This window comes from Megalops cyprinoides, chromosome 24 (genome assembly GCF_013368585.1).
Source record: "Megalops cyprinoides isolate fMegCyp1 chromosome 24, fMegCyp1.pri, whole genome shotgun sequence".
Taxonomy (NCBI): Eukaryota; Metazoa; Chordata; class Actinopteri; order Elopiformes; family Megalopidae; genus Megalops; species Megalops cyprinoides.
Genome location: NC_050606.1, coordinates 22910569 through 22938345, shown reverse-complemented (window position 1 = coordinate 22938345; position 27777 = coordinate 22910569). Strand labels below are relative to the sequence as shown.

At 44.8% G+C, this 27777-nt stretch overlaps 1 protein-coding gene across 1 annotated transcript; it reads left to right on the top strand.

The window, feature by feature from the left end:
* The first annotated feature begins 58 nt into the window (after positions 1 to 58).
* On the top strand, positions 59 to 27299 carry LOC118771353 (mitogen-activated protein kinase kinase kinase 3-like). The gene is made up of 16 exons (XM_036519317.1): positions 59 to 93; positions 9085 to 9194; positions 10837 to 10874; positions 11555 to 11654; positions 14082 to 14216; positions 14960 to 15077; positions 17149 to 17282; positions 17599 to 17666; positions 18359 to 18420; positions 19733 to 19804; positions 20252 to 20404; positions 21501 to 21649; positions 21996 to 22127; positions 23924 to 24053; positions 24618 to 24795; positions 26349 to 27299. The coding sequence occupies exons 2-16, from the start codon at positions 9111 to 9113 to the stop codon at positions 26575 to 26577; spliced, it is 1782 nt and encodes a 593-aa protein (XP_036375210.1). The 5' UTR covers positions 59 to 93; positions 9085 to 9110; the 3' UTR covers positions 26578 to 27299.
* The last annotated feature ends 478 nt before the right edge of the window (positions 27300 to 27777 follow it).

Genomic DNA, 27777 nt, shown 5'->3' with positions numbered 1-27777 from the left:
GTGTGTGTGTACATGTGTGGTCTGACTCTGTTGTCTTTGTGTCCACAGATGATGGTGTCCCCATTGGATCTGGCCTTCACAGGAGCTCACAAGGTAAGCAGGCGCTTCCAGCGCAGTGCTGTGACATCACCTCCAACACAGCCACACACACTCTCAGTCGGTGGCATCACTATCTCTCAGTGATTTCACTATAGCTTTACATTATATATACAAGCAAACAGTTGTTATATACTTACACTATTATTGTAGATCTTTCAAGCAGTTTAATTACACTGACTGCACATGACAGTGGATACAGTTATAAATGATAACACAAGAATGTAGCCGTAAACACTGAACATAGCTGTGCGTCCAAGGGTTAAAACCATCATGTTTATATTAGGAACAAAGAAAAGTTTCTGCTACATCGTTTTCTGATTTTGTCTTGAGAGGAGCGCCTCTGTGTATGATATGGTCAGGACATGCTTGGCCTAATTAGTCCATCTGGATAGTAAGGCGATGTGTCACCAACCGGACGTCCTGAATGTGTTCATTCTTTTGGAGTCTCTGCTCTTTGTCTTGGGGGCTTGACCTGCTCTGACAGCTTCTCGAGACGATCTCCAGACCGCATGTGCAAGCCTGTAATGACTGAACGCATTAGTGCTGCTGTGTCCTACAAGCTAAACAGGGTCTGACCATGAGATACGATCAGGGTGAGCAGTGGTATTGTGTGAGGCCCCTGTAGTTGGGAAAAGTAAATTTACTGCTATTTGAAGCTGTCATTCTCCGGAAGTCGCACTTTTGAAACTATGAATAGGTGTTCCTGTGGGATTTTGAAATAGTCATGTAATTGGTCTGCACGTTGTCTTTTGGAGCTGTCATTGGTCCCTGGACGTACCCCTCCTGCAGGGCCTAAGCTGCAGAGTAGCCAAGCCCTGGGGGGGCTCCTTGTTATGCCCTCAGCTGCTTAGACATCTGCTTGGTGTGTGTTTGCCCCAGCTCATAGACATCTGCTTGGTGAAAGGACCAGAGCGTGCTGTAACCTGAAACAGCAGTCAGTCAGTCAGTCACTCACTCACTCATCTAGTATTCAGATCTGCATATTAAAACCATTGATTCATTCATTTTGTTGTCAGAGGTCCCTTTTCTCTAGTCCTCAATAAAATACATTAAACACACAAAGTTTAGTGTGTGCCACGGAAATGAACATTATCTTGCTTTGACTCAAAAATACATCTGGTAACAAATGACCTTTTCAATTCGCAATTAATGTAGTTACGAGTAGTTTTGATGAATAGAGTCGTGATGTTATCAAAATCTTATCATTATTGATAGGCTCTTTCTCTCAGATGGCTGTTATTACTCCGTTAGCATTTCATCACCTTTTGCGTTAAAGGTTCTTGGCTCCATTATCAGCTGTGAGTTTCAAGCCGAGGGAGATTGTGGCACTGACTGAGTGTAGCTCTGGCACTAGCCTCTGCCTGACGTCAACACAGCGCGGTCATGGCGTAGCACGTATAGAGGCATGTTTAACCCGCACATTGTTCTCTGAGATTAATTAGTTCTGTGGCCCAGACATGTATGAAATTCCACTTGTGTTTCCCCTTCACCTCCCTGTGGACCTCTCTCAGCTCTGGATTAACCAAGGGCCTTTTTAAAGACAGCTAGTCTGTTTGTTCCACTGGATAGTTACTGAAACAGTTCAGGATAGATTCTTCACTGAAGTGTAGGACAATGGTGCCCCTTGTGTTATGTGAACTTCCCATCCTCTGGGGAGCAGCTGAGTTACCCTACTTATGCAAGGCACTGCTGCCCTCTTTAGCCAAGTTTGCCACATGGCAATCGTGTGTTTTCAGAGATGCAGTAGGTCACAGTATTCACCCATTTCCATACTGTATTTCTGCAAAGTTACCTAAAGCACTGCAAAGCTTCTTTGAGCACTCCACTTCCAAGAGGCTGACCCCAGAGGTGTCCGATACTTCTCCGACAGATTACATAGAGATAACACACAATAGAGTCACCAAACAAAAAGAATGTGTGCTTATGCAACCTGTGGCAAGCCAATGCATTACTTTGCTGATGTTGAATACACAGAGACAGAACGATTGAAGGAGCTCACTGCAAGTCTGCTGGGGAATTTTTTTTAAAAATCACTGAATATAGTGTGGTATTGCTAGTCAACCATGATTGCATCAGTGAAAGCCATCCTTCTTCTTGCTGAATCATTTTTGACAATTACTTCTGAGGCATTGCACCCCAACCAAGGATGTTGAGCAGGCTTATTGCTTTGCCTTTGCCTGAATGAAGTGATTGGCTCTCTGGGGGTTTCACGGCTCTTCTGACTTCCTGAAATGCCTTGGACAGAAGCTGCTTTTAGGTGTAGCCTGGGATCAGTGATGTAACCAAGAGCAGTAGAGGTTGTATGTAGATTACAGGCCTCAGTAGTCAACAGTGAGCATTAGCATGCCCTGCTGCTAGAACACTAATGGTGATGCAGCGTTAGATAGCATTAGCGTGCTCTGCTCCTGTAACAGAGACAGTAATGCAGCGTTTGATAGCGTTAACGTGCCCTGCTGCTGTAGCAGTAACAACACTGCAGGATTAGATAGCGTTAGCGTGCCCTGCTCCTCTAACAGCGCCAGTGCTGCAGCGTTAGATAGCGTTAGCATGCCCTGCTGCTGTAACACTAATGGCACTACAACCTTAAGGAGCCACAGAACAGGGCTGGTGTTGTTGTGTTGTTCATGCGTAGCACCTATTGCTACTCAGAATAATGGGTCTCCAGCTAGAGAGTGCTTTCCCTGTGGAGCAAGGATTTACAGATTTCCTGTGGCCCTGGGTAAAGTTACCAAGGATACAGCTACACAACAGCCAAAAGGAATCGCTTTCCTGAGAGATGATTGCTCTGTAGTGTAAAATTTGATTATGACATGGTAAATCAACAGAATGCCATACACAGAGCCACTGGTCTAATATGTCGTAGATTCCTCCATTTGCCTTAATGATGTTTATCTGCAGTGCTATTAAGCAATGGCTGTGTCCCAATACTAAGTCAGCTGCCTGCTGTCTGCACCCTTAGAAGTGAGTTCCCTTATAAGGTAGCATCCTAACGGAAAAGGGTCTCAAAAGGCAACGAAATCGTGACACACTTTGAAGGCAGGATACATCGGATGTTGTCTTCAAATTTAACCGAAATAAGGCACCTTAGAAGGGCGCATTTTATGATGACTTCGGTTAGAGACATGCCTACGAAGGGCAAGTGTTAGAAATTGTGAAAGTAGTGAAAATGCTCCCTTCAAATGCTGCGATCTAAGGCAGCTGACTTCATATTGAGGCACAGCCAATGTCTACAGCTGGTAACCTGGCACTGTGTTCTGTGGTGTTGACAGTAATCTAGTGGCACATCAGCCAGCCACAGGGGTCATGTCGCAGGGTTGCCTAGTAGAGTCCCAGAGGACTTCCAGTGACGTCATACCAGCAGCAACCACTTGAAGTCAAAGCTCCGTCCACTGCGATTAGACCAGCATTAAATGTAACCCTGGCTCGACAAATTTGATTCAGATGTAATGCGGAGATGAACTCTTCTTCCAGGTACACAAAGTTATCTACTAAAAGTGACAATACGAAAGAGAGAGATGAACGAAAAAAAATCACAAAGCCCAAATAGTAAGACTTCAGCTAGCTCCAGCCTCGCTGACATTCAAGACATAGTGGCTGAATTAAAACAGCTGCGAAAGGAAAATCAAGAGGGTCACCACCAGACAAAGTCGTCTCCATGCCTTGAATCCTTGGTAGACGACTAAAAAGGCAAATTAATAAACTTGAGGGTAGAATCACTGAGGCTGAGGATCATGTTAGCAATGCTGAATATGTTAGCCACAGACATGAGCATGTGACATGAGACATGAGCGAACGCTACAATTCCTGCTACAGCGAGATACGATGCTGTCTGCTAGATGCGATGAGCTGGAAAACAGACTTAGATGAAACAATTTAAGGATCTACAACTTTCCCGAAGATAGTGAGAGAGGGAACATGGAAAACTCGTAACAGACATTCTAAGCACAATCTTACACTTGACAGAGGCAGAGATTAAGATTGAAAGGGCATACAGAGCAACTGTAAGTAAGCTAAAAGACACGGAGCCACCTAGATCAATCATAGTTAAACTTCAAGACTATTCCGTTAAGGAAACAATACTCTGTCAAGCTTGGTCACAAAAGCAGGTCTCTTACAACAACAGAACAATATATTTTGACTACTCTCCAGAACTGCAAAGAAAAAGAACCCAGATTTGCGATGTGGTTAAACAGCTGAAAAAGAAAAACATCGGAGCGAAGTGCCTCTACCCGGCCCAATTTAAGATTTTTCTGGATGCCGGTGAGAAAACCTTCCCTAATCTGATGGAAGCGGCGCCAACATTGAAGGATCTGGGAATTATAGTGAAGATCACAGGACGGGACTCGCTGGAAAGGGAAATATCAAGAGGAGGATGGCAACTACAAGGTGACAAACGCAAAAAGAACCAGCAACTTTATCCGACACGGATGTGAGAGCCTTCTTCAAAGACATGACTGAGTGATTCTCCTGCTTACAAGAAACGGCGAAGTGGAGCATCTAAGCACAGTTACTGTAACTATTGAGGCTAATCTTTCTTTTCTACATTTAATGTGGTTATAAATATCAAGTTGATTTCTTTTCTTCTCATGTCAAGAACGGTTTGGTTTTTGTAATAATTAGGCTAATCTAAATGCTGGTTGTCAAAATGGACGGACTCATATTATGATGGCCTATACAACTGGGTTATATCATTTGCCCAGCGATCTGCAATCATCCCGACTTAAACTGAGCGGAATGGTCGCACAAATAAAATGCGTTGAGTTGTGCATTATCCCGGAGAGATTTAGTCACCCCTCTCCGTCACATCTAGACCGTATTCATTGATAACGTAACTTGTGTTAGTTATGATGTTAAAAGAATTGGTAGCCCAATTAAGAAAAAAATTCTTAGCTAAAGGTGTTACAATGCTCGGTCGCTATGCTACAAAAGACCCATTTATCTGTAGTTGAACATCTAAAATTAAAAAGAGAGTGGGTTGATCAGGTGTGTAGCGCCTCCCTTGGGAGGAAAAGAGGGGTTGCCATTCTGTTTAGCAAATCAGTTTTTTTCAGCAACGAAAAATCCTTCTGGGACAAAGAGGGCAGATATGTTGTGGTGGTGGGCACAGTTGGGGGTGTAAGAATTACATTTCTTAACATATATGCCCCAAATGAAGACTGCCCACACTTCTTTAAAAAGATATCTTACCTATTGGCAGAAGATGGAGAAGGTATAATTTTGGTGGGGGAGGATTTTAATTGCGTTATGAACCTAAACATGGATAGATTACTGGTTAAATCAGGCTATATCAGACCATGCGCCTGTCACACTAAAACTAAACCTAGGACAAGAAGAACAATTGAAACAAAAGTTTCAATTCTAAATGACCCCCTTATCCAACAAGAGTTGTGTAATGACTTAAATGAATACTTTTTATTAAATGGCAATGGCACTGTCAGTCCTTCAACACTGTGGGAGGGGGCAAAGGCAGTGTTGAGAAATAAAATTATTACAATCTCATGTAGAATGAAGAAACGGCGTGAGAAACAGGGTTGTGAGTTGGAAAGGGATATCGAGAAGCTTGAAATAGAACATAGGCAGACAAGCAATGATGGGACCTTGAAAGTACTCAAAGAACAGAGAAGAAAGTTAGAGGATCTGCTTACCTACAAGGCAGAGAGAGCCCGTAGGTTTACAAATAGGACATACTATGACATGGGTAATAGAGCAAGAAGGCTACTGGCATTCTAACTGCTTAAAGCACAGTCCAGCAGGACAGTCCCAAAAATCAGACATCCCTGTGATAATTCCACAGTAACAAAACCTAAAGACATAGCAGATGCATTTGCCACATTCTGTGAAACACTCTATACAGGACAAGACCAAATAGATAAAAATGAATAAATTAAGCATTTCCTGGACTCAATTAAACTGAATAAAATGACTGATGAAGAGGCGGACTCATTGATTACACCCATAACGCAGGTTGAGGTAGGGGATGTCATCCACAATCTTAAGAATAATAAATCACCAGGGGTGGATGGATTCCCTGGGGAATTTTATAAAGTACCCTCCAAGGACATGGGCGGAAGCCATAATCACCGTTATTCACAAAGCTGGGAAAGACCCAACTCAATGTATGGGGTATAGGCTTATCAGTCTCCTCTGTCAAGACATAAAAATACTGACTTCAATTATGTCCAACCGGATACAGAAATTCATAAAAAAGCTGGTGAATCCAGATCAGACAGGGTTTATTGTTGATCGTCGTGGAACCAATAATATTAGAAGAGCGCTGAACTTGCAACTGATTGCAGGAAGGACACAGGTCCCCTCAATGCTACTAAGCTTATACGCTGAGAAAGCATTTCATAGGTTGGATTGGACTTTTTTGGAACAGACCCTGATACGCATAGGCTTCCCGGAAACTTTCATAACCTGGATAATGACTTTCTACAAAGATCTGAAATCAAGAGTCAGAGTGAATGGATATTGCTCAGACTTTTTCAAAATTGGGCGTGGTACCAGACAAGGCGGCAAACAGTACAGGCGACACAATGTTTAGATGAATATGGCTCTGTCTCTGGTTATAAAATTAACACAACTAAGTCAGAGGCACTAATGGTCTCAGGTACCTGGCCATCTGAACTGAATGACAAAGTGACTTATCGACAAAGTCAAGGATTCAAATATCTTGGGGTTACTATAACTCATAAGACAACACAACTATATCAAGAAAATTATACTAAATTAGTAGAAGAAATTAAAAAAGACATTACACGATGGGATGTGCTGCCTCTATCATTATTTGGTAGGGTAGAAGCAATAAGAATGAATGTACTACTTAGGCTACTTTTTTTTTTTCAGTCACTCCCAACACGGGTCCCAGTCTCCACATTTAAGACACTAGACAAGTTTATTTCGAAGTTCATTTGGCGATATAAGAGACCAAGAGTAAAATTCAAAATACTTAGGTCAAGTAAGGAACACAGTGGATTAGGCCTCCCAAATCTGTGGTATTATTATTGGGCTGCCCAGCTTAGTGCAATGGCAGCCTGGGTCTGTAATGATTCAAAAGCAGGTTGAGTCGATATTGAGCAAAACTCAATACGAGGAGTCTCCCTTTCTGTTCTACAATTTCTTGATCAGCAATTACAGGAAAAACTCAAAATAACAAACATATGGGTGAAACACACACTTAAAATCTGGAATGGGGTGCAAAAGAAGTTAAAGGGAGTGGCCACCCTATCATGGGCTATGCCTGTTGCAGGAAACATCGATTTCATACCCTCCGTATGGGACAACACATCTAAAAAATGGACGGGAAAGGGCCTTAAAATAATTAATCAACGCTTTAGGGAAGACATGTTTGTATCCTTCTCCCAGCTACAAGAAAGACCTCTTATGAATACAGAACAATATTTCGCCAACCTAAATGAATGTTGCCAACACCCCAAAAAGATTGTTTCTAACATATACAGAACACTACAATTAGACATGTCAGAAAACACCTCTCATATTAAACAGAAATGGGAACTAGAACTTGATGAAATAATAGAGGATACAGCATGGGATGAGATATGTATTAGTTGCCATAAAGGTATCAATGGTCATATGTGGAAAGAATTTGACTGGAAAGTCAAAATGCATTACTTTAGGACACCACTACTAGTTTCTACACTGATGGGCAACTCCTCATTTTCAAAGTGTTGGAGAGGATGTGGAATGGTTGGTGATTACACACATGTATTTTGGGATTGCCCCAGAATATTATTGTTTTGGCAAGGGGTAAAACGGGAAATACTGAAAATACTAAACATTGATATCTCTTTGAACCCAATGTATTTCTTACTTGATGCAGCACCCAAGGAGTTGTACTCTAAAAACCAGATGTATATACTACATATACTACTCATGACCACCCGAAAGACTGTCACTAGCAATGGGATGAGTGTGCAACCACCCACACTTGCACAATGGATACAAAGACTTACAGAAGTATATACTATGGAACACGTGACTGCAGGCCTGCAGTTAAAAACAGATGTTTTTCTTAATAGATTGGAGCCAGTGATACTGTATCTAGGAAAATAATGATGAGATATTTTGATTTGTATGCCATGTCCCAGGACATATACACCTTTTTTTATGACACTTTATTTTTGTTTTATACCCAGATTATTATTTGATTTATTTATTTTTCATCTGCTTATTATACATGTAAGAATTTACTTTTTCTGAATCTGCTGTCAAGTTGTAAAATTTCATGTTGAAAAATATAATAAAAATAGAAAGTTAAAAAAAAGAAGAGTCCCAGAAGCGTGGATTTGTTATAGGAGGGGTTTCACGTGGCCAGTGCACAGATGATCTCATTGGACAATGTGAAAAGGGACAAATGCGACAATGCGATCTTATATCCAATAGGACAATTCGTCCACTTTGTGCATGTTGAATCATCAAAAAATACCCTGGTCAAACTCAATAAAAATGAACATAACTTAAGTTTTTATGCACTGACTTTTACATTTTAGAGTGTTTTTTTCTTTGCAACATGGTTGGTAGATTCAAAGTAATGTTTCATGTATGAACCTGTTACACTCTAACAGTGTCTAATGAAGGTAATTTGTATGCTGTTAATTGAAAGCTAATTTGCTGTTTGCTTCAGTCTTGACAGATGTTTTGAACCAATGCCAGTGTCTCACCTCTGAACTCCTATTTGATGTGTTGATATCATCCTTGAGAAACGTTCAGCTAGATGACCTTGCCACTCAGGATGAGATCCAAGCGGCAAATAATGGTGACACTTTTATGGTCTAGACAAAGCAAACATATTTGTTGTCTAACTAAATAAAAAAGTAGTGATTTTTGGTGTTCCTGTGTAAGTGGCCTATTTTGCAGTGGCCGTTACAAAGCAAGTCACTTGGTGAGTGAGACCTGGAGTTACTTGACACAACCGTTTTTTGTGCGTGACCCCTCCTGACCCCTGTGACCTCTCTCTGTTCACAGATGACGAGGAGGCGCTCCACTCCATCATGCAGGACCTGACAGCTCTGAGGCTCTGCTGCTCTCAGCTCAAAAATGGCCAGCCTGGGACCAAGCCTGCATCCTCCAGACAGGTATGTTCTTCTTACCCACAATGCACCTGTCCTCTCTCTTCACTGAAAGCAGCATGGCATGGCGGAAGTGGAAGTAGTTTACCTACTTCACAGTAGGGTGTCTGTAGTGCTGAAATTCTTCCTTGGTAGGGTGGGCGTTTCTGGTCTCAGCCAAGAGGATGTGAGCATGCCACAGGGCTCACTTGGAGGGAATTTAGAGCAGGAATGTTGCTTTCTGGGCCTTTCCATTCCATCTTCTGTGTCTAAAAATAGTGCTGCTGCATAATGCCAGCTTCTCTGCCTGGTGAAAAGCAAACAGGCAGACATCTCAGCTGGTACAGGGTGCGGGGCATGTAGTGATGTATGGGTGAGGAATGAACCACTAATGGCCTTCATTTTAACACAGCCACCCTGAAGGATGTTCGCAGGAAGAGAGGAAAGTAATGCATTGATTCTGCTGTAGCAGAAAACTAAACTTTGTAACTGTGTAGCCAAAATGTGTGGCAACAGCACAGCCTGATCTAATGGCTGAAAGTCTCTTTAAATGAGCTCAGATTACTTTTGGTGCATGATCTAATGGCCAAAGGTCTGTTTAAGTGAGCTCAGATTTCCTCAGGGTTTTTTGTTACACCCAAGCTCTTAATTGTGTAACTGGATCAGTTATTGTGCTTAATTAGTGCAGGTGATTCAGTCAGAGTGGTGGAACACAGAGTACTTTAAACACATGCTCACCTCCATTAATTAAGCAGAGTAAATGATCCAATTAAGTTCTCTCTGATTGTGACCTCTGGAACACCAGAAACATCCCTTGTCCTGATACCATATGTCTGGGCTAATTGATTGAGTCTCATGGGTAGGTTGCTCCAGTCCTCCAAAGGCAATGCTGTCTTTGATTATTTAATTGAAGATGGTGATTGCATATGAAGTCAGCCTTTGTTGTATGCTTTGTTACTAATCGAAAGTTAACAGTCCAGTTTAACCCTTTCGATTGTGACTTATTCTATGCCATGTAGCGCGTGTTACGTTACATACTTCTCATAGTTTTCACCGCCGCATTTTCTATACTTTGTAACATTAAATCACTGTTTTCTCAAAGCTAATGTTAGCTAGAATTTTTCCAATCTAGTGTTCTAATCACACTAGTTTGACCGTACGCATTAAAGGGCTAATCACACCAGTGTCACTGTATGCGCAAACAGGTTAAGGATTGTGACTTCCCTAGCGTTTTTCCTCAGTTAAAATTACACTACAGCTAACTGTGGCAATGAATTTACTTAATCACTTAATTTCACAACCAATGATTGCACTTCCATGAGCAGAAAATTAAATGTGTGGTATGAGCTAACTGTGTACTGTTTGAGTAGAGAGTATGTCAGATGTTATGTCTTCAGGTTGGACTTTTTCACTGCATTCTCTGCAAACAAACACAGGCCAGAAATTACTGGCAAAAGTTTAAGGTCCACATCAAGGAATGTTCCTTCATAAAAAGTTGACCCTTGTTCCTTCTAGTCATGAGAAAGGAATTTTGTATTCTTTATTTGGGTCACTGTTTTTCCCTCCCGCTAGTTGCTATAGAAACCATAACATTGACAAGAGGCCTTTTGCTCTGTCACGCTCCAAGTTTCATGCATTAAATGTGGATCTCTGTCTTTTGTGCCAACAGGATTTACGGATAAAGTTGGAGCATGAGGGGGAGAAACGGTAAGTCAGAATGTTCATGTTTTATTTATTATGAAATACAGGTGAGCACAGGTCAGCACAAGTGGGTACAGGTGCACACAGGTGAGGACAGGTTGGTACAGGTCAGCACAGGTGGGTACAGGCACAGGACCTGTAGTGGAATTTAAATTTGAGTTTAGGGATGTGGGACGATCATGTGAAGCACCCCTTGGGGCGGAAGGGGTGTCCTGTCACAGCCTCCGTGGGGTCAGACCCAGGCCCAGCTCTATGGGGATGCTTACAGATGGACTTCAGTGTACGCCCAGTTGTCTCCTTATATTCTAATGTACCTATTATTTATGACTTTTTGTGCCCCCCCAACCCCCCTGGATTGCAATTGCACCCCTATTTTTTCCTGGCACCGGGCCTGGTCAGACCGCCAAGGAACGCAATTCGCGGAACAACAAATGCTGCGGGTTAACTGTACACAGTAGACTGACTGTGTGAGTTTAAGTGATGTTGGAGGAACAGACAGGGAGAGGAGCTCCTGCTGTCTTGCCCCTGACCTGCCCATGTCTGTTGCTGACCTTGTGTAGGTAAAGGGAATTTCACTGAGTTGTCGCAAATTGATCACAGTGAGGGGGATACCTCTCCCTTTGTACCTTCCAGTCTAAGACTGAGGAAGTCTTACTGCCGCTTACCCCACCCTGTCCCGCCCACAGGATCATTCTGTTCCAGCGGCCACTGAAGATTGGAGAGCTCCTGGCGAAGGTGACCAATGCCTTTGGACAGCAAATGAACCTGTTCTATGTGGATAAAGAGGTACAGTAGGTCCACCCTCAGAGACATAAAAAGAACAGCCTCTCACACCTACACTTCCCACTTCTCTCTCTGAGGTACCGTTCCCAGCCCCTGTCTCTCTCTGATGCCCCTTTTCCACCAAGGCACTTTGAGGGCTGGTTCAGAGCTGATGCCTAATCTCGAACCAGTTCTTCGCATTTCGACAGCCAAAGACCCGGCTCCTGGCTAGGAAAACTGGTTCGAGAGCGGCACCAACACTTTGTTGGTCTAGAACCAAGAACCGCTTACGTCAGGTGCCGGGGGCAGGGATTATCATGACCAAGAAGACCAACTAAAACTTTGTGACTGCCATTTTGAAAAAAACCAGAGGTAGTGCAGCGTCTAGTCTGCCTAAAAAGAAGAAGAAGAAGAAGAAGAAGAAGAAAAAACCAGACTTTTATTTTTCAAACGTTTTGCCTTGTTGCCAGCCAGCTATGTATTTCTTAGCTGTTTAGCAAGCTATTAATTTGTCACATCAATGTTACAAATGTAACATTGATGGCTAGTTAGCTGGCTAGCTAGCTAGCTGTTGGTCAGCTAACATTACCCAAGTAAGCATAGCTACTAATTTCTCACATCAATGTTACGTTCGACTAAATTACTGCCATTTTTGGTCTGTTTCGTTCTATACATGCCATGTACAGCACAGTATATACATCTTTAGGAGTCACACACACACCTTAATTTAAATAAAACCGCAGTGAAAAATATCCTACCTAAACCACTGGCCTTCTTTGAAGAGAAGTCATTGATCAAGTCGTCAAAGTCCAACTCCCGGATGCCAAGGCGGCATCTTTAGCTTCTTTTTCTTTTTTCTTTTTAGTGGGTCAGCAAAGTGTAAACTCAAAACACGTGTTTCTCCATGCTGACCGCAAAATTGGCATTTGACCTATAGCCTACGTCATTACAACATTATGTGATTTAATCGGCTAATTTACAAAACATTCAAATAATTTCATAATCATACTTCATTTTCAAAATGACATTTACTCCAATATTTTAAAAACAAAAATACTCTGTGTAACGGATTTAGACTGCGTTGTGTGTTTTATGTTACATGGGTCAGCGAGCGAGTGAGTTTCAAACCTGGGTTCTCAGTACTCACTGCCAACCCCTTATGGCCAGCATTGTTACCACTTGAGCTAAAGGCAAATCTGTTGGCAACAACGCTAGTTAACCAGGTCTCAGGGAGTGATGTAACCACTGCAACCGCTCGGCTACATGCTACCCGCTAACCCCACAGGCTTTACGCAGGACTCATACGAGCGACTCACTTCAGCACTACCACACTTATAAATTAAAAAAGAAAGATAGTAATAAATCTTAAGGCTAAGGGCCCCCACTGGCTCCAGGGCCCTGGGCACGTGCCCCCTTTACCCATGCGGTAATCCGTCTATGTTTGCCTTCACAAAAGGCTAACATTGTATAAAGTGTAGTGGGTAAGTTTGTTTTTTAAAGCACTGTTCTCTTGTTTTTGTTGTTGTTGTTTGTTCACGCTAAAGTGGAGACGCATACAGACGTATACAGTGACGTAATGATGTGGCTCTATGGTGGCTCTCTAGCCTGTGGAAAAGCAAACTGGTTTTTAGAAGGTTCGCAAGTTGAACCAACTCCGAACTGGCACTAGCACCAGCCCGAACTAGCACCTAGTTCGCATTGGTGGAAACGGGGTACGAGACACGATTCCCAGCCCCTCTCTCTCTCTGAAACACCATTCCCATCCCCTCTCTCTCTGAGATACCACTCCCAGCCCCTCTCTCTCTGAGACACCATTCCCAGCCCCTCTCTCTGTCTGAGATACCGCTCCCAGCCCCTCTCTCTGTCTGAGATACCGCTCTCAGCCCCTCTCACTTTCTGAGACACCATTCCCAGCCCCTCCCTCTCTTTGAGACACCATTCTCAGCCCTTCTCTCTCTGAGATACCATTCCCAGCCCCTCTCTCTCTCTGAGATACCACTCCCAGCCCCTCTCTCTCTTTGAGACACCATTCCCAGCCCCTCTCTCTCTCTGAGATACCGCTCCCAGCCCCTCTCTCTCTCTGAGATACTGCTCCCAGCCCCTCTCTCTCTGAGATACTATTCCCAGCCCGTCTCTGTCTGAGATACCGCTCCCAGCCCCTCACTCTCTGAGACACCATTCCCAGCCCCTCTCTCTCTTTGAGACACCATTCCCAGCCCCTCTCTCTCTTTGAGATGCCATTCCCATCCCCTCTCTCTCTTTGAGATGCCATTCCCAGCCCCTCTCTCTCTGAGATACCGCTCCCAGCCCCTCTCTCTGTCTGAGATACCACTCCCAGCCCCTCTCTCTCTTTGAGACACCATTCCCAGCCCCTCTCTCTCTTTGAGACACCATTCCCAGCCCCTCTCTCTCTGAGATACCGTTCCCAGCATCTCTCCCTCTGTGCTCCAGCTCCTGCTCCCACTGTGGTCCCAGGAGGACCTCGACAATGCTGTGCTGACTCTAGACCGCAGCCCCTCCTGCACCAGCTTGAGGGTGCTCCTCAAGACCCCTAAAAATGACCGCATGAGTGCTGCTCCTGACTATGTGAGTGCTACTACCGACCTTCCTCTTGCTCTTGCTCTTGATGTGTCCCTTAACATGCAGTAACATCATCTGGTGGTCTAACTGAGGAATGTCAGTCAGAATGCTGTGACTCCCACCTCCTCTGTGGTCAGAAGGGCTCTCCCAGAACTGCTATTGACCACATGCACTCTGTTTGTTTACCTTCTCTCAAAGGATTGGGGTTGAGGTCACCTCAGCTATGCATGCTTAGAAGCAATATGTGCTCTTTTTATTTTCACAAATGGTGAGATTACTCATGTTTACTTGTTTAGGATGTTATCGACCTTTCCCAAAACATTTCCATCATTTTCTCATCAGAAATATCTGTTAAATTCTGATAAACTCCTATAGTAGTAGTATCTGCTGTTGGTGTCAACTGTGAGTTGTAAAAGAACTGAAAGTCCTTTAGGGTAGCTTTGAAGTCCTTGAAACGTGGCAAGCCATTAAATTGATTTGACACAGTTGTGGATTTGTTTAGACTTCTTCCAAATAAATGATGGATGCCTCCGTACTATTGAGGCAGCAAACTGTCTGTTTACTGCATGCTGACATGGGAATGCAGGTTTCAGACTAGGGTAGAACCACAAACAAATTGCCATATGAAATGTTTTGTTTAGCGTGTGGGTCCTCTCAAATAGGTATTGATTGCCTGATTGGTGTCTGTTCAGTAAGACAGCCTCTTTAAACCCCCCCCCCCCCCCCCCCCCTTCCCTCTGTGTGTGCAGTTCCTCCAGGTGAGCGGCAAAGAGGAGAAATCGGGTGAGATGAGATCATCCAAGTCCCTGGGGGACCTCAAGGACTCACACTTCAAAGGCTCGGAGAGAGTGCGGAAACACTCCACAGGTGAGTCCTCACCACCTGGAGCCAGTTACACGTGTCTGTTCCACCTCATTCTATTATTCTCTTACACTCTATCTCTTCCTTCTTTTGTCCCACCTCACTTTCCCTCTGTGTCTCTCACTGTCTTTCTGTCTCTCCTCCACTACTTTTCTCTCTCCTTGCTTTTCCCACTCACTCTGCTCTGTATTTTTCTCTCTCTCTCTCTCTCTCTCTCCCCATCTCTCTCACCCTCTCTCTTGCCATCTCGCTCACCATTTCTCTCTCCCTCTCTCTCCCCATCACTCTTGCCCTCTCTTTCCCTCTCTCTTCCTCTCCCTCTCTCTGTATCTCTCCATCTCTCCTTTGCTCATCCACAGTGGTTTATCAGGTGTCAGTTCATTGGCAGTCATGAGGCAGTGATCAGTGCATGTTTTGCCCTCGTTACAGTGCCATCAGCGGTCCGATGCTCTTGTTAGTTTAATTACTGAAGACTGGTAACTTCCTCGACAGTGCCAGCCACTGCCATAAAGATGTGTATTTTCAAGGATCATCCATCAGGCTACTGCAGCTGATGAAACATGATCCTCCTGAAGCCAGTCACCCGTTCTCCGGGATATTGATCACAACTACTGATTTGTGGCAAGTTGTGCCTAAGGTGCAGGGGCAGACTGGCAACAAAAAGCAGCCCGGGAATTTGCTGTCAAGCAGCCCCAATTTGATATACCAAATTCAAACTGACACAACCTGTTTGTCGATCAACGAATCATTAAAAAACACAATCTGTTAAATTGTATTGTTTGTGTTAAGCTAATATGTAAAATGATGAAGCTAATTTTCCAAGGTTTCCTCCTCATGTTTGTATGTACAGAAAGCAAAAATTCAAAGTTGATTATTTAAAATCTTGCAAAACAGTCAACAGTGTTTAAACACAGAACTAAATTAGAACCAGCAGACTCTATCCACAGGAGCACACTATATTCACACAGTGTAAATATAGTGAATCACACTACATATTCACACAAAGCACACTATATTTACAGCAAACTAAATTCACATAAAGAACACTATATTACCACAATATCACACAAAGCATATTATATTCACACTATATCACACCAAGCATGGGGTATTATGCAACATACTTGCCATTCATTCTATTTCTTGTAATGCAACAATAAATAACTTGAATGAAGTAGTCCAACCCGATCATATGAATGATGTATTGTGCTCTAATTTACTTCACAGTCACACAATGACATTCAGTAGTGCACCTGTAATTAGATCTGTGCTGGTTCCTGCTCCCTCCTCCTCCATCCTTTTCCTTTCTTGTTCAGAGCCATGTTTACCTGTTTGTTTAGATTGTAGAGTAAGTATTTAACAAATGATTTTTATTGCTGGGCTGGCTATCAAATATTATATGCCTTATAGGATATAATGCGAAAAGAATTGATGAGTAGTCTAGAAGACAATGATCAAATTTACATGTTTATTTTACCCATTTACAAAGTTTAGAGAACTTTAGAGAATTTTAGCATAAACGTCTCAAAACATTTGTGTGCTGAGACTGACTAGTTAAACCTTGGAAATGGTCAAACCTGCAGCGGGACTCTAGCATTGAAACCCCAAGGTTAACAAAAACCTTTTGTTCTTTAGTCTGTTTATTTAGCTAGTTCACAGCACATAGCATGTAAGCATGACAAAGCACCTGCTCCCTGCTCACTCCTCTTTGATGTTTCTGCCGCTTTGCCACTGTCCTCATCATCACCCGCGGCTGTAGCTAAGATGACCTATTGAATATCTGATTCTGTATATAGGCTATATAATTCTGGGGTTGGGAAAAAAGACCATTCACACGTAGTCAATCTGCAGTGTTTACACATAGTCAATCTACATCTTCCACACATGGTCCATAAGCAGTATTCGCACTGCCCCCTGTAGGGGATGTCTCTAGTGGTCCCAGCCTGCCTCATTCCCCATCACTCCCTAACTCTTCTTGTCCTTATCTCTCATTTCCCTTCAACTTTTCATCCCTCTCTTTACCTTCCCCCCACTGTCCCTTCTGCCCCCCTCTCTCCTCCTGTCCCGTGCTCTCCAGGCTCTCTCCACACAGGGCGCAGTTCGCCCCCTCCTGGCAGCGTCCCGGAAGAGCAGCAGCAGATTGCACGGCAGGGCTCCTACACCAGCATCCACAGTGAGGGAGAGTTCATCCCTGAGACCCTGGATCCCAATGTGAGTCCAGGCCGCTGGAGGAGAGTCGCCTCGCTGCATTCAGGGTCTCAATGAAGGGGAAGAGGAAGTGAGAAGCTGAGATGGGGGCAGGTGGTGGTTTGTGGTGTGCTGGGAGGGGGAGGGCTGAGTATTTTTACTGCAGAAAGAGGAAACTCTCCAGCCTACTGTTTGTATCGCTCTGTGATCGCTGCTCGCTGACTGTAATGTCAGCTTGCACAATGACATGCTGAATGTGTCTGAAGCAGGTTAGATTCTGGGGAAATGCTTTGTTGATGGCAGATTAACACCTCTGAATCTTACCTGAATCTCCTCTCAGATCCTGGACCCCTTTGGGAGTGGGGAGGACTCCCTGTCTGACAGCTGCCAGTCACTGCATCTAGACAGGTCAGGGGTCACTGACCAGCCTGGATCGGTGTGTGTGCGCGCGTGCATGTGTGTGTGGACCCAGTGACGTCACTACCCTCCTTGTCCCACAGTCTTGAGTGAGACTGACTCCTACCGCAACCGCAATGCACATCAAAGATAAGTCAACCAGGAAGCCCCCATTATGGCTGCCCTGGCAACCTGCAGCTGTGGTTACACTAGTGAGAGAGGCATAGGAAGGGCTGCCCATGCAAGCCTGATATTGACTATTAATATTGTAGAACAAGGGCAAGACATGACACGTTTTGGTTCCCCTCATTTAGACGCCTGTCGGCAGAAATTTTTGCAGCCTGATGCTCTGGTTTGGTGTGCCTTGTGCTGTTCTCATGTTTCAGTGACCACTGACTGACCGGTCACATACGACTGGCCCTCAGGCATTATAAAAATGAGCAGAGCAAAGCTGGGCCTCACATTCACAGCACACATTCAGTGAGACTGCCGTTTGATCTTGCTTCTCATCCTGTTTCTGAGGAGATATGTGTTTCTATAGCCTGCAGAGTTACAAGGACGCTACCTGAGAAATGGCTTGATCACACCCAGAACCCGAATGTAGGGCAGGCAGCTGTGCGAGCCACACGGGCTCCGAAAAGTGCCGGGACGAGGGACAGAAATAGCCCCGGTCATTTGTCTTCTCCCTCTTTTTGTCATTCCAGCCCCCCCTTTGCCCAGAACAGCAGGGACAATGATTACCTGAACACCAGCTGTGAATATAAAGGTGAGGCACTCAGAGTCTGGCTCTTAGCAGCCTGAGTCGGTCATTAGTTACAGGGTCTTTTCTCTGGAGCGGATTCTGGGAGTTCTGTCATCTAACAAAAGCTCTTATCTGGGGCACTTTGCATTAAACCTCATCTACAGTCAAGCATACTGGAGTGCATTATCTAATTTATTTGCTTTGTAGAGACCTTAATAGAGTAGTGCTGCACCCCGTTTCAGTATGCTAGTGTTTTGTATATGGACACAGGCCAGTACGCAAGCAGTCTTTGTGTTACTTACAACAGCTGCATGTCATTCGAGGTCATGCAAACATGCATAGACAACCACAGAGATGTGAAGTGACACACAGACACAAGGCCATACATGCACGCACATAATGTCTAATACACAAACTCACTCAGGCACATACTTGTACATAGATGACTGATACACACACGCTCGCTCACGCACACACATGGTTACGTATTTCTCACAGTGATGCAGACCTGGTTGATTGTTGTCTGGCTCAAGGTTCCAGAAGTAAAAATGTGCTTTCTGCCCGCCTAGATGGTAAGTAAATAGCTGGATCACCCTGGGAGACAGCCATGCAAACAGCGAGGAGACAGTCATCTCACACAACAGCTGCTTCTAATTCCACCAGCCCCACGAGGCTGGGAGGCTGGGAGGCTGGGAGGCTGGAAAGCTGGGAGGCTGGGCAGCTGGGAGGCTGGGAGGCAGTGAGGCTGGGCTGCAGTGAGGCTTGAAAGCTGGGCGGCTGGGAGGCTGGGTAGCTGGGAGACTGGGAGGCTGGGTGGCTGGGAAGCTGGAAGGTTGGAAGGTTGGAAGGCTGGAAGGCTGGGAGGCTGGGCAGCTGGGAGGCTGGGCGGCTGGGAGGCTGGAAGGCTGGGAGGCTGGGAAGCAGTGAGGCTGGAAAGCTGGGCGGCAGGGAGGCTGGAAGACTGGAAGGCTGGAAGGCTGGGAGGCAGTGAGGCTGGAAAGCTGGGCGGCTGGGAGGCTGGGAGGCTGGGAGCCAGCAAGGCTGGTCCTACGCTGGGCCATCCCCCACTGTGCGCTTACTGTAATGAGAAGAGGCACATGAACATTCAGCAGTAGTCTTTACCAGTATGGCCCTGCTTTTGGCCTGTGCATTACCTCTGTGACAATCAATCCCTTTCATCCAAACAACGCATCCCCTAAGCTCCCCTCTCTCTTCGTGTGATGACTACCTCTGGGCTTTTTAGGAACTGTGTGCTGCTGTCAGGGTAATGGCGGAGTGTGTGGCAGGCCCTCTAAGGTACAGCTTGTAACATGGTGCTCCACTGCTCCCCTTGCAGGTCGATACGGTAAAGGCGGCACCTTCCCCAGGCAGTTTCCCATGTCCAGCCGCAAGAAGGACTACAGTGATGGTGAGTGTGCTGGTACACACTACATGTAACCACATCAACGGTACGGGGCCTTTTTCAGAGGAGCTGAAAGAGTGCGAAAGAGTCCACTGGGCTGGGTTAAAAGGGCAGCAGTGACAGAGGGAGAGAGCGTAGGTCGCAGTGGGTTTTCTTTAATCTGCGTCTCTCTCTGGGCTTGCAATGATTTATGCCTCCCTCATGTAGCAGGTGGCCTCATTCGGAGGCACTTCCTCTGAGAGGAAAGGCATAGGGGAGTCAGAGCAGGCTACTGGATGGGACTCCTGCTCCCTGGCACTCCCTCTTGGCTAACAAAATGTTGTTTGTGTGATTGTGTCTTTTTGCGTGTGTGTCTATGTATGTCTGTATACCTGTGTGTGTGTGTGTGTGTGTGTGTGTGTGTGTGTGTCTATGTATTTGTGTATTTGTGTGTGTGTGTGTGTGCATGTTCAGGCCGGCAGACATTCCCACGCAGCTTCATGCCAGAGGAGAACTGGTTCCAGCTGGTTCCGTCCAGTCGTACGCGCAGTTGTAACGGTGACAGCACCCTATTGCATGGTGGCCTGTTCCCCCTGAGCTGGACCCAGCACTCCGGCCCTTCCAAGAGTGAGCACCGTGCCACCTAGCGACACCTGAGAGGCCTGGCACTTCAGCCTGCAAAATGGCCACTTTGCTATTTACACTTCACAAATCAGCTGCTTGCAGGGCAATTTTATTTGTCCCAAAATAAAAAAAATTCCTACAGCAACCCCCTGGCCCTGAACCTAAAAACTTTGTGAGGTTTAAAATTTTGCAAACTCCATGTGTCCCTCTTTATTTATTTTCTCAACATCACCTACTACTAAAGGGAGGCAGTCCATGGCCATGGTATTTGAAAAATAGTGAGGTCCGGGGGGGTTTAGGTTTTGACAAAATTACACATATAAACATTACATACATAGAAACCTTAGCTAGCTATAAAAATAAAAGAAAAATGTTTGAGAGTAACACCATTTCAAGCTAACGTCATTATACACTTATATTCATTTCCAGATTTTGCTTTGAAATGTTTTGTAGGCCTACTATTATTGATATCGTCACCTACATAAGCTGCTTTTTAATCAATGGCATTGTGTGAAACGTTAGCTAGCATACTAATATGAAAGAAATAGCCTAGCCTTCATCATGGCTAGAGTACGCATATTTAACATGTTTCATACAATTGCCTTTACTCCAGACGCTGTACCAGGTTACTGTTTTGAACGTTTCTTACAGATAATGGCATAACGATCATTGCTTTGTCTTACCGAATGGTATGCTGCCAGTTCACACACAAGCCACCTGCTGCTGCCAATGTGTGTAAATTCCACTTGCTGCTGTCAGCGGAAGTGCTGATGATGCAAGGGGCTGTGCTTGCGCCCTCTCTCACAGCTCTCACACACAGTGGACACTAACAATTCTAAACTGAATTAAGCATGCACTCGTCTCGGAGGAGAAGTTCTCAACCACTGATTTTTTTATCCAGTTGTATTTAGCTTCAAATTTTATTTTTAGCTCTAAAAAAATTACTGAGCTGGTTATGGGCATGAGGCAGTCGTTCCGTTCCAGGACATTGTCACTGGATAGGAGATGGTCATTGGTCCCTGACAATGACTCAGCAGGCCTCAGAGAGCTTGCTTCCTGTCTGAGAAGAGCTGTCTTCCTGTCTGTTTCCCCTCTGCAGCCCCCCAGGCTCCGGTGAACTGGCGTCACGGGAAGCTCCTGGGCCAGGGCGCATTTGGGGAGGTCTACCTCTGCTACGACGCCGACACGGGCCGGGAGCTCGCTGTCAAGCAGGTGCCCTTTGACCCTGAGAGCCAGGAGACAAGCAAGGTGCGTGTGTGCTCATGGGTTAACACATCCAGTCCAGGTGCAGCCTTTAAGGTAGATCCTGTGAGGATGGAGGTATAGCAGGGACACTGGAGGTACCAGAGTTGTGGCAGAAGAACTTTGGGGTGGGGCTGTGGCAGGGAGTGTTGTGGGGGTTGGGCTGCCTTTTGGGGGCCAGGCTGTTCTAGGGAGTGTGCTGGGGGATAAGGCTGTAGCAGGGAGTGTATTGGGGGCAAGGCTGTGGCAAGTAATGTATTGGGGGCAGGACTGTGGCAGGGAGTGTATTGGGGATGGTTCTCTGGCAGCGAGTGTATGGAGTGTGACGTTGTGGATCTCTGTGCCTGTGCAGGAAGTGAATGCTCTGGAGTGTGAGATCCAGCTGCTGAAGAACCTTCGGCATGAGCGCATTGTGCAGTACTATGGCTGTCTGCGTGACCTTGAGCAACGCAAGCTCTCCATCTTCATGGAGTTCATGGCAGGGGTGAGTCACTCCATCCTCCTGGAGTTCATGGCAGGGGTGAGTCACTCCATCCACCTGGAGTTCAGGGCAGGGGTGAGTCTCTCTATCTTCCTGGTGTTCAGGGCAAGGGTGAGTCTCTCCATCCTCCTGGTGTTCAGGGCAGGGGTGAGCCTCTCCTTCCTCTTGGTGTTCAGGGCAGGGGTGAGTCCATCTCAGAGAGACAGCTGATCAAAGACCTCTCACCTGTGAATGGAAAAAAACCCTGGATCTCAATCATAAACTACATTTACATGCACACTAATATTATTTTATTAGTCTGAATATATGAAATCATATGCACAGCTTATCAAAATAAAGTATTAGGAAAGTATTCTTACTACTTTGATTAATTGTAATAACAGCTTTTAAACATTAGTGTTCCTTTTAGTAGAAAAATATTAGCCATGTAAACATTATATCTGGAAATCTTGTGCATACATTGCAAATAACGCAAAACTACGAAATGCCTTAGGTTTACTTGTTCTCATTCCGAGTAGAGGTTACTGCTGGGTTAACTTCAAAAATGACCCTTTAACCACTTGACTGTCTAAAAACAAAACATAACACATAGTGCAGTGGCAGGTGGTAGGGAAATGACCTTACTGTGGTGTCAAATTTTACAAAAACATGGGAGCCATTAGTGTTTTACTCTTCCATTCATAATCACTTTTTAGCTGCCAGTTTGACTTTTCAAAGAATAATGTGCTGGTATGTAAAATCATATTCAGATCTGTGTGCATGAGCTGAAGGCTGATTGGCTCTGAGTCATGCATTGTTTGAGTGTGTTGTGGGGAAGTTGCTGGCAGCTCTGAGTGGTGAAAGTCAGAGCCTTGGCCAAATCTCTCCCTGTGCCTCCTCCTTTTGCCCCTCCTGCCAGGCCTAGCTATGCTGTGACATGCTGATAAGATTCCCCGCTCCGAGATTTTCACCAGGGTCGAGTTTCCAGGATGGAGGGCTTCCGATAAGAACAGCAGAGGGGATTGGGCTGTAGAAGAGTGTGTTCCACTCTCAGCCATGGGAAAGCGCTCCTCCTGTGTCTCGATGGAAGCCTCTCTTGGCTTCTGTGCTGGGCAGAGAGCAGCACATGTGGAAAAACTGTGGAAATCATGAACTATACTGGAGTCAGCAGTACACCGATATGGGCTACAGTATCCACTATACTGGAGGCAGTAGCACACAGATACAGGCTACAGTATGCACTGTACTAGAGTCAGTAGCACACAGATACAGGCTACAGTATGCACTGTACTGGAGTCAGTAGCACACAGATACAGGCTACAGTGTGTGCTGTACTAGAGTCAGTAGCACACAGGTACAGGCTACAGTGTGCACTGTACTAGAGTCAGTAGCACACAGATACAGGCTACAGTATGCACTGTACTAGAGTCAGTAGCACACAGGTACAGGCTACAATGCACATTTGTTTGGAAAGCACATCCAGCTGTGTAAATGGGTAATGTGTGGGATGTAAGTGTGTAGTTTTCCTGAGATACAGACCTCTGTGTAATGCAGTGTCCTGCAGATTCTGTGATGAAGCACTAGAGGAGCTGCCTCTTCAGGATGACAGTGTCTGTTACACTACCTAGGAAATAGCAGTTTGCACAGAACTAATCAAAATCATGTTTAAGGTTTCATCCATTCCTACTGTTTCATAAACATCTGCCAGGTAGGAGTGTCAACCAGTCATTTGTCTAAGTGTGTGTGTGTGTGTGTGTGTGTGTGTGTGTGTGTGTGTGTGTGTGTGCGTGTGCGCACGCGCATGCATTGCTCTTGGCCAGGGCTCTATAAAGGACCAGCTGAAAGCGTACGGTGCTCTGACAGAGAAAGTGACCCGCAGATACACCAGGCAAATCCTTGAGGGTGTCTACTTCCTGCACTGCAACATGATCGTGCACAGGGACATCAAAGGTAGGGCATCCCAGGATGCAGTGCGGTGATGCATCAGGCCAGTTAGTGGCTGCTCAGATAGCCACGGCTGAGAGGCCAAATACCTCTGTAGCACAGGAGCAGCTAGCCTGGCAACGCAATCACTGCGCCCCCTGATGGGTAGGCATAATTACATTATAACAGCCTGGACAGTTGTTAGTCTCCACAGTGGATAGTCATCATATTTCCTTCCATAAGCATTTGTCATTGATTCATCATTGATGGAACATAAGTTAAATTTACTTAAATATGAACTGGTCTGTTAAAACACTGAAAAAATACTTGTTTTAAAAGTCTCTATTTTTGTGCATTAATTGGGTTTTCTCAGTAACAGTCTGTGTGGATGCTGTGCAGGTAACACCAGTTAACACTTCAGTAACTCCTGCCAGAAATGTACAAATTGCACCCAAGTGAGTTTCACCCTGCTTGAGACAACTACACGTTCCAGACTGGTATTTATGGAATCCAGTGCATAGCTTCCTGATATCAATGCCCAGAAAATAGACCTGTAAACCAGGTTTGATAGTATGTGTCTGTCCCCTACAGGTGCTAACATCCTCAGGAACTCCTCGGGGAATGTGAAGCTGGGCGACTTCGGGGCCAGCAAGCGCATCCAGACCATCTGCATGTCTGGGACAGGGATGAAGTCTGTGACCGGCACCCCCTACTGGATGAGCCCGGAAGTGATCAGTGGCGAGGGATACGGTCGAAAGGCTGATATTTGGTGAGGAATCCCCCTACTTCTGTTCTCCCTAATTCTGCAGCTGGAATAAGAACAAAACATAGCAACCTTTTGCTTTCCCCTATGACTAATACATCCCTACACTCGATCAAAGTAACCGTTACCCATCCCAGATTACAGTCTGAGTCACTGATTACTCTGCTGGGCAAGCCACAAAGAATAACTACTTTATTACTGCATCCTGTTAACTGTTTTCGGAGGTTTAAACTTGCTATGGAGAATTAGCTGTTCTGTTTTTCAGTGACTGTTTTTCTCTGCATCCCAGGGAATGTTTGGAGAAGCTTTTACTGGCTGTTGCTGTGTACTGTATGTGTGAGTCCCTAACGTACAATTTATGGACAGATCAAAGCACCAGCAGACACCAGTCATACATAATTTTGCCATAGCCACCTTTGAGAAAAATAATGTATGTTAAAACATCAAATCCAAAATACGGCAATAAGTAATGCTAATATAATGTAGTAAAAGTGTAATAATGCTGTCTAAGGAAATGTAGTGTTAATGTAATAAGTGAATGTACACCATTCTTAAAACATGCCAATATTTAGGCCTATCTAGGCCAAATGCCTATGTCTATAGGTAAGAGATCCATTACGATATATATCATTGCAACTCTTTATTTTTCATATGGTTATATTAAACCATATTCTTCAACTGATACATAAAAGTGAAAGAGTGGAAGAAACCATAATTAACAAAGTTATTAAAATATGTCATGTATAATATTTTGATATGAAAAAGTGTCGTCATTATATTTTGAACAGCACATTTTAGCATACAAGGTCCTATGTTACTTTATCCCAGTGGATAGTTATTGCGTAAAGTTGCATAGTATTTAACGGCATTTACGTTGCCCTCAGGTTTCAAGCAGGCTAGCATAGCTGGCACACAGGGTGACATGACTTGTAGTTCCCCTGCATTACTGTGACCTGGGATGGTTGCATGGCTGTACAGTGACCTGGGCATAGCCATATTGCTTACATTAATAACCCATGACAGCCGTGTTATGGGGAGATGGAATGTTGACGCAGGGCCATGCGCATGCAGGCCAGCACCAAGTCTTATCTGTAAGGCCTCAGTGTGGCTAAGCACAGAATGATATGGGCCTTAAAGCAGGGCTGATTTCCTATGATAAGCTTATCCTTATCCTCCCCTGTGCAGACACAATGGACAGACTGTGAGCAGGGCTTGTGTTTAAATGTCAAGCCATTGTGTAACTGGCTCTTGCAGGCTGCTTGCAGGCTCTTGGTGAACAATGAGCTATTTTTAGAGATTATTAACTTTCTCCAACCATGACTTTGGTACTGACATGGATGAGTAAGCTGTAAAACATCTTTATATACTCGGCAATAAAATGCAAACAACTGGACGATTAAGTTATTAATTTGGACATGGTTGGTGTGCCAACAGGAACACTGCGCTGGGTTTATTTTTACACATTTATGTTGCCAATGTCATGTCATTTTAACATCATTTTCAACATACGCCTACTCAGCATCTTTATAACCTCTTGTGTGTGTGTGTGTGTGTTTCAGGAGTGTGGCCTGCACAGTGGTAGAGATGTTGACCCAGAAGCCCCCGTGGGCGGAGTTTGAGGCCATGGCTGCCATCTTCAAGATCGCCACACAGCCCACCAATCCAGTGCTGCCAGAGGGCGCGTCTGACTGGTGCAGGGACTTCCTGCAGGTGGTGTTCGTGGAGGAGAAGCGCCGGCCCACTGCTGAGGAGCTGCTCAGCCACCCCTTCATCCAGGGGGGGTTCTAATGGACCATGCTCTCAGCCCCACCTCTGACTCCCGGAGTCACCTACAGGCCCCTGTGACGTGCTCCGCCGCAGCTGCCAGGCCCTGTGGCTGTCCCCGCCACCGTGCGGCTCACAGCGCTCCCTGTGGCTGAAGCAGGGTGTCCCAATCTGGCATGGGTGTGCCTCCTCTCGCAAAATGAACTGCCCTCACACGCTCCTCTGTGAGGCTTAGATGCGGCAGTACACGGTCGAAGCACCATCCTAAAGCCGAGGGGTACAATAACTCAGATTCACCATGCTCATCTCCTCTGCCTGCAACAATGACGCAAGCACCTTACCCTGACAAAGTGAGGGCGTTTCATTGGCTCTCCACAGGTGACATAGTGCTGAAATTTGTCCCGATGGCAAATGTTGTAAAACGCTCATCAAATGCCTTGTGTTTTGACCCCCATTGTTAATCAGAAATGTCACTACCTGGAAACAGTGACAGACCAAAGCTAATCCATCAATGAGTAAAAGGACTCACTTAACAGGTGCATTGTTTTATGATAATTATTATTGGGCATAATAATTGCTCTGAAGATCAAATGTGACACATTGCATTTTATATCTTGCTTCCATAACCTGACATGCACCAGCACTGTACTGTATTGTATTTTTTAAAGGGATCTCTTTAGAAGTGCTGTCTCCAAAAGAGACCTCGGAAATAACCCCAGTATGTTGTCCTTGCACTTTTTTATTGCATACACATCGATAGAAACATGTAGAATAATCAATCGAAATTTCAAAGTAATATTTTTGATAGTATAAAATAAATTTTTAAAAATTATTTAATAATGCAAGCTGTTTTTATTGGGTTTCTGTAATGTTTACATTGAAATAGACACCATTTAATGGTTTATGTTTTGTAAACAGAAAAACATGCAATACTCCAGTCCAGACAATAAATTGGGTCTCTGGATTCACTTGTGAGGCACACACATGTCTGGATTGGATTACAAGGATCAAAATATTAGAATAAAGATTGTCAGAAATGACCAAAGACTGTAAACCATCTCATTCACTTGAACACAGCACTGAAGCCAGCTCATAGTTTTCATATGACATAACTTTAAGTGTTCCTTTGGCTGCTCCTGCTAATTGGCTAAAAATTATATGAGTATATAGCCTATCCATCTTGGGAATGAATTTCATGCTGGAATGACTAAATTAGTGCTATTT

What these genes read in the sequence shown, in the direction of transcription:
- LOC118771353 (XM_036519317.1), top strand. Translation starts at nt 9,111, where the DNA reads ATGCAGGACCTGACAGCTCTGAGGCTCTGCTGCTCTCAGCTCAAAAAT. An exon ending in CACCAGCTGTGAATATAAAG is followed by an intron (nt 18,421 to 19,732) that starts GTGAGGCACTCA and finishes CTCCCCTTGCAG; the next exon opens with GTCGATACGGTAAAGGCGGC. An exon ending in CGTGCACAGGGACATCAAAG is followed by an intron (nt 24,054 to 24,617) that starts GTAGGGCATCCC and finishes TGTCCCCTACAG; the next exon opens with GTGCTAACATCCTCAGGAAC.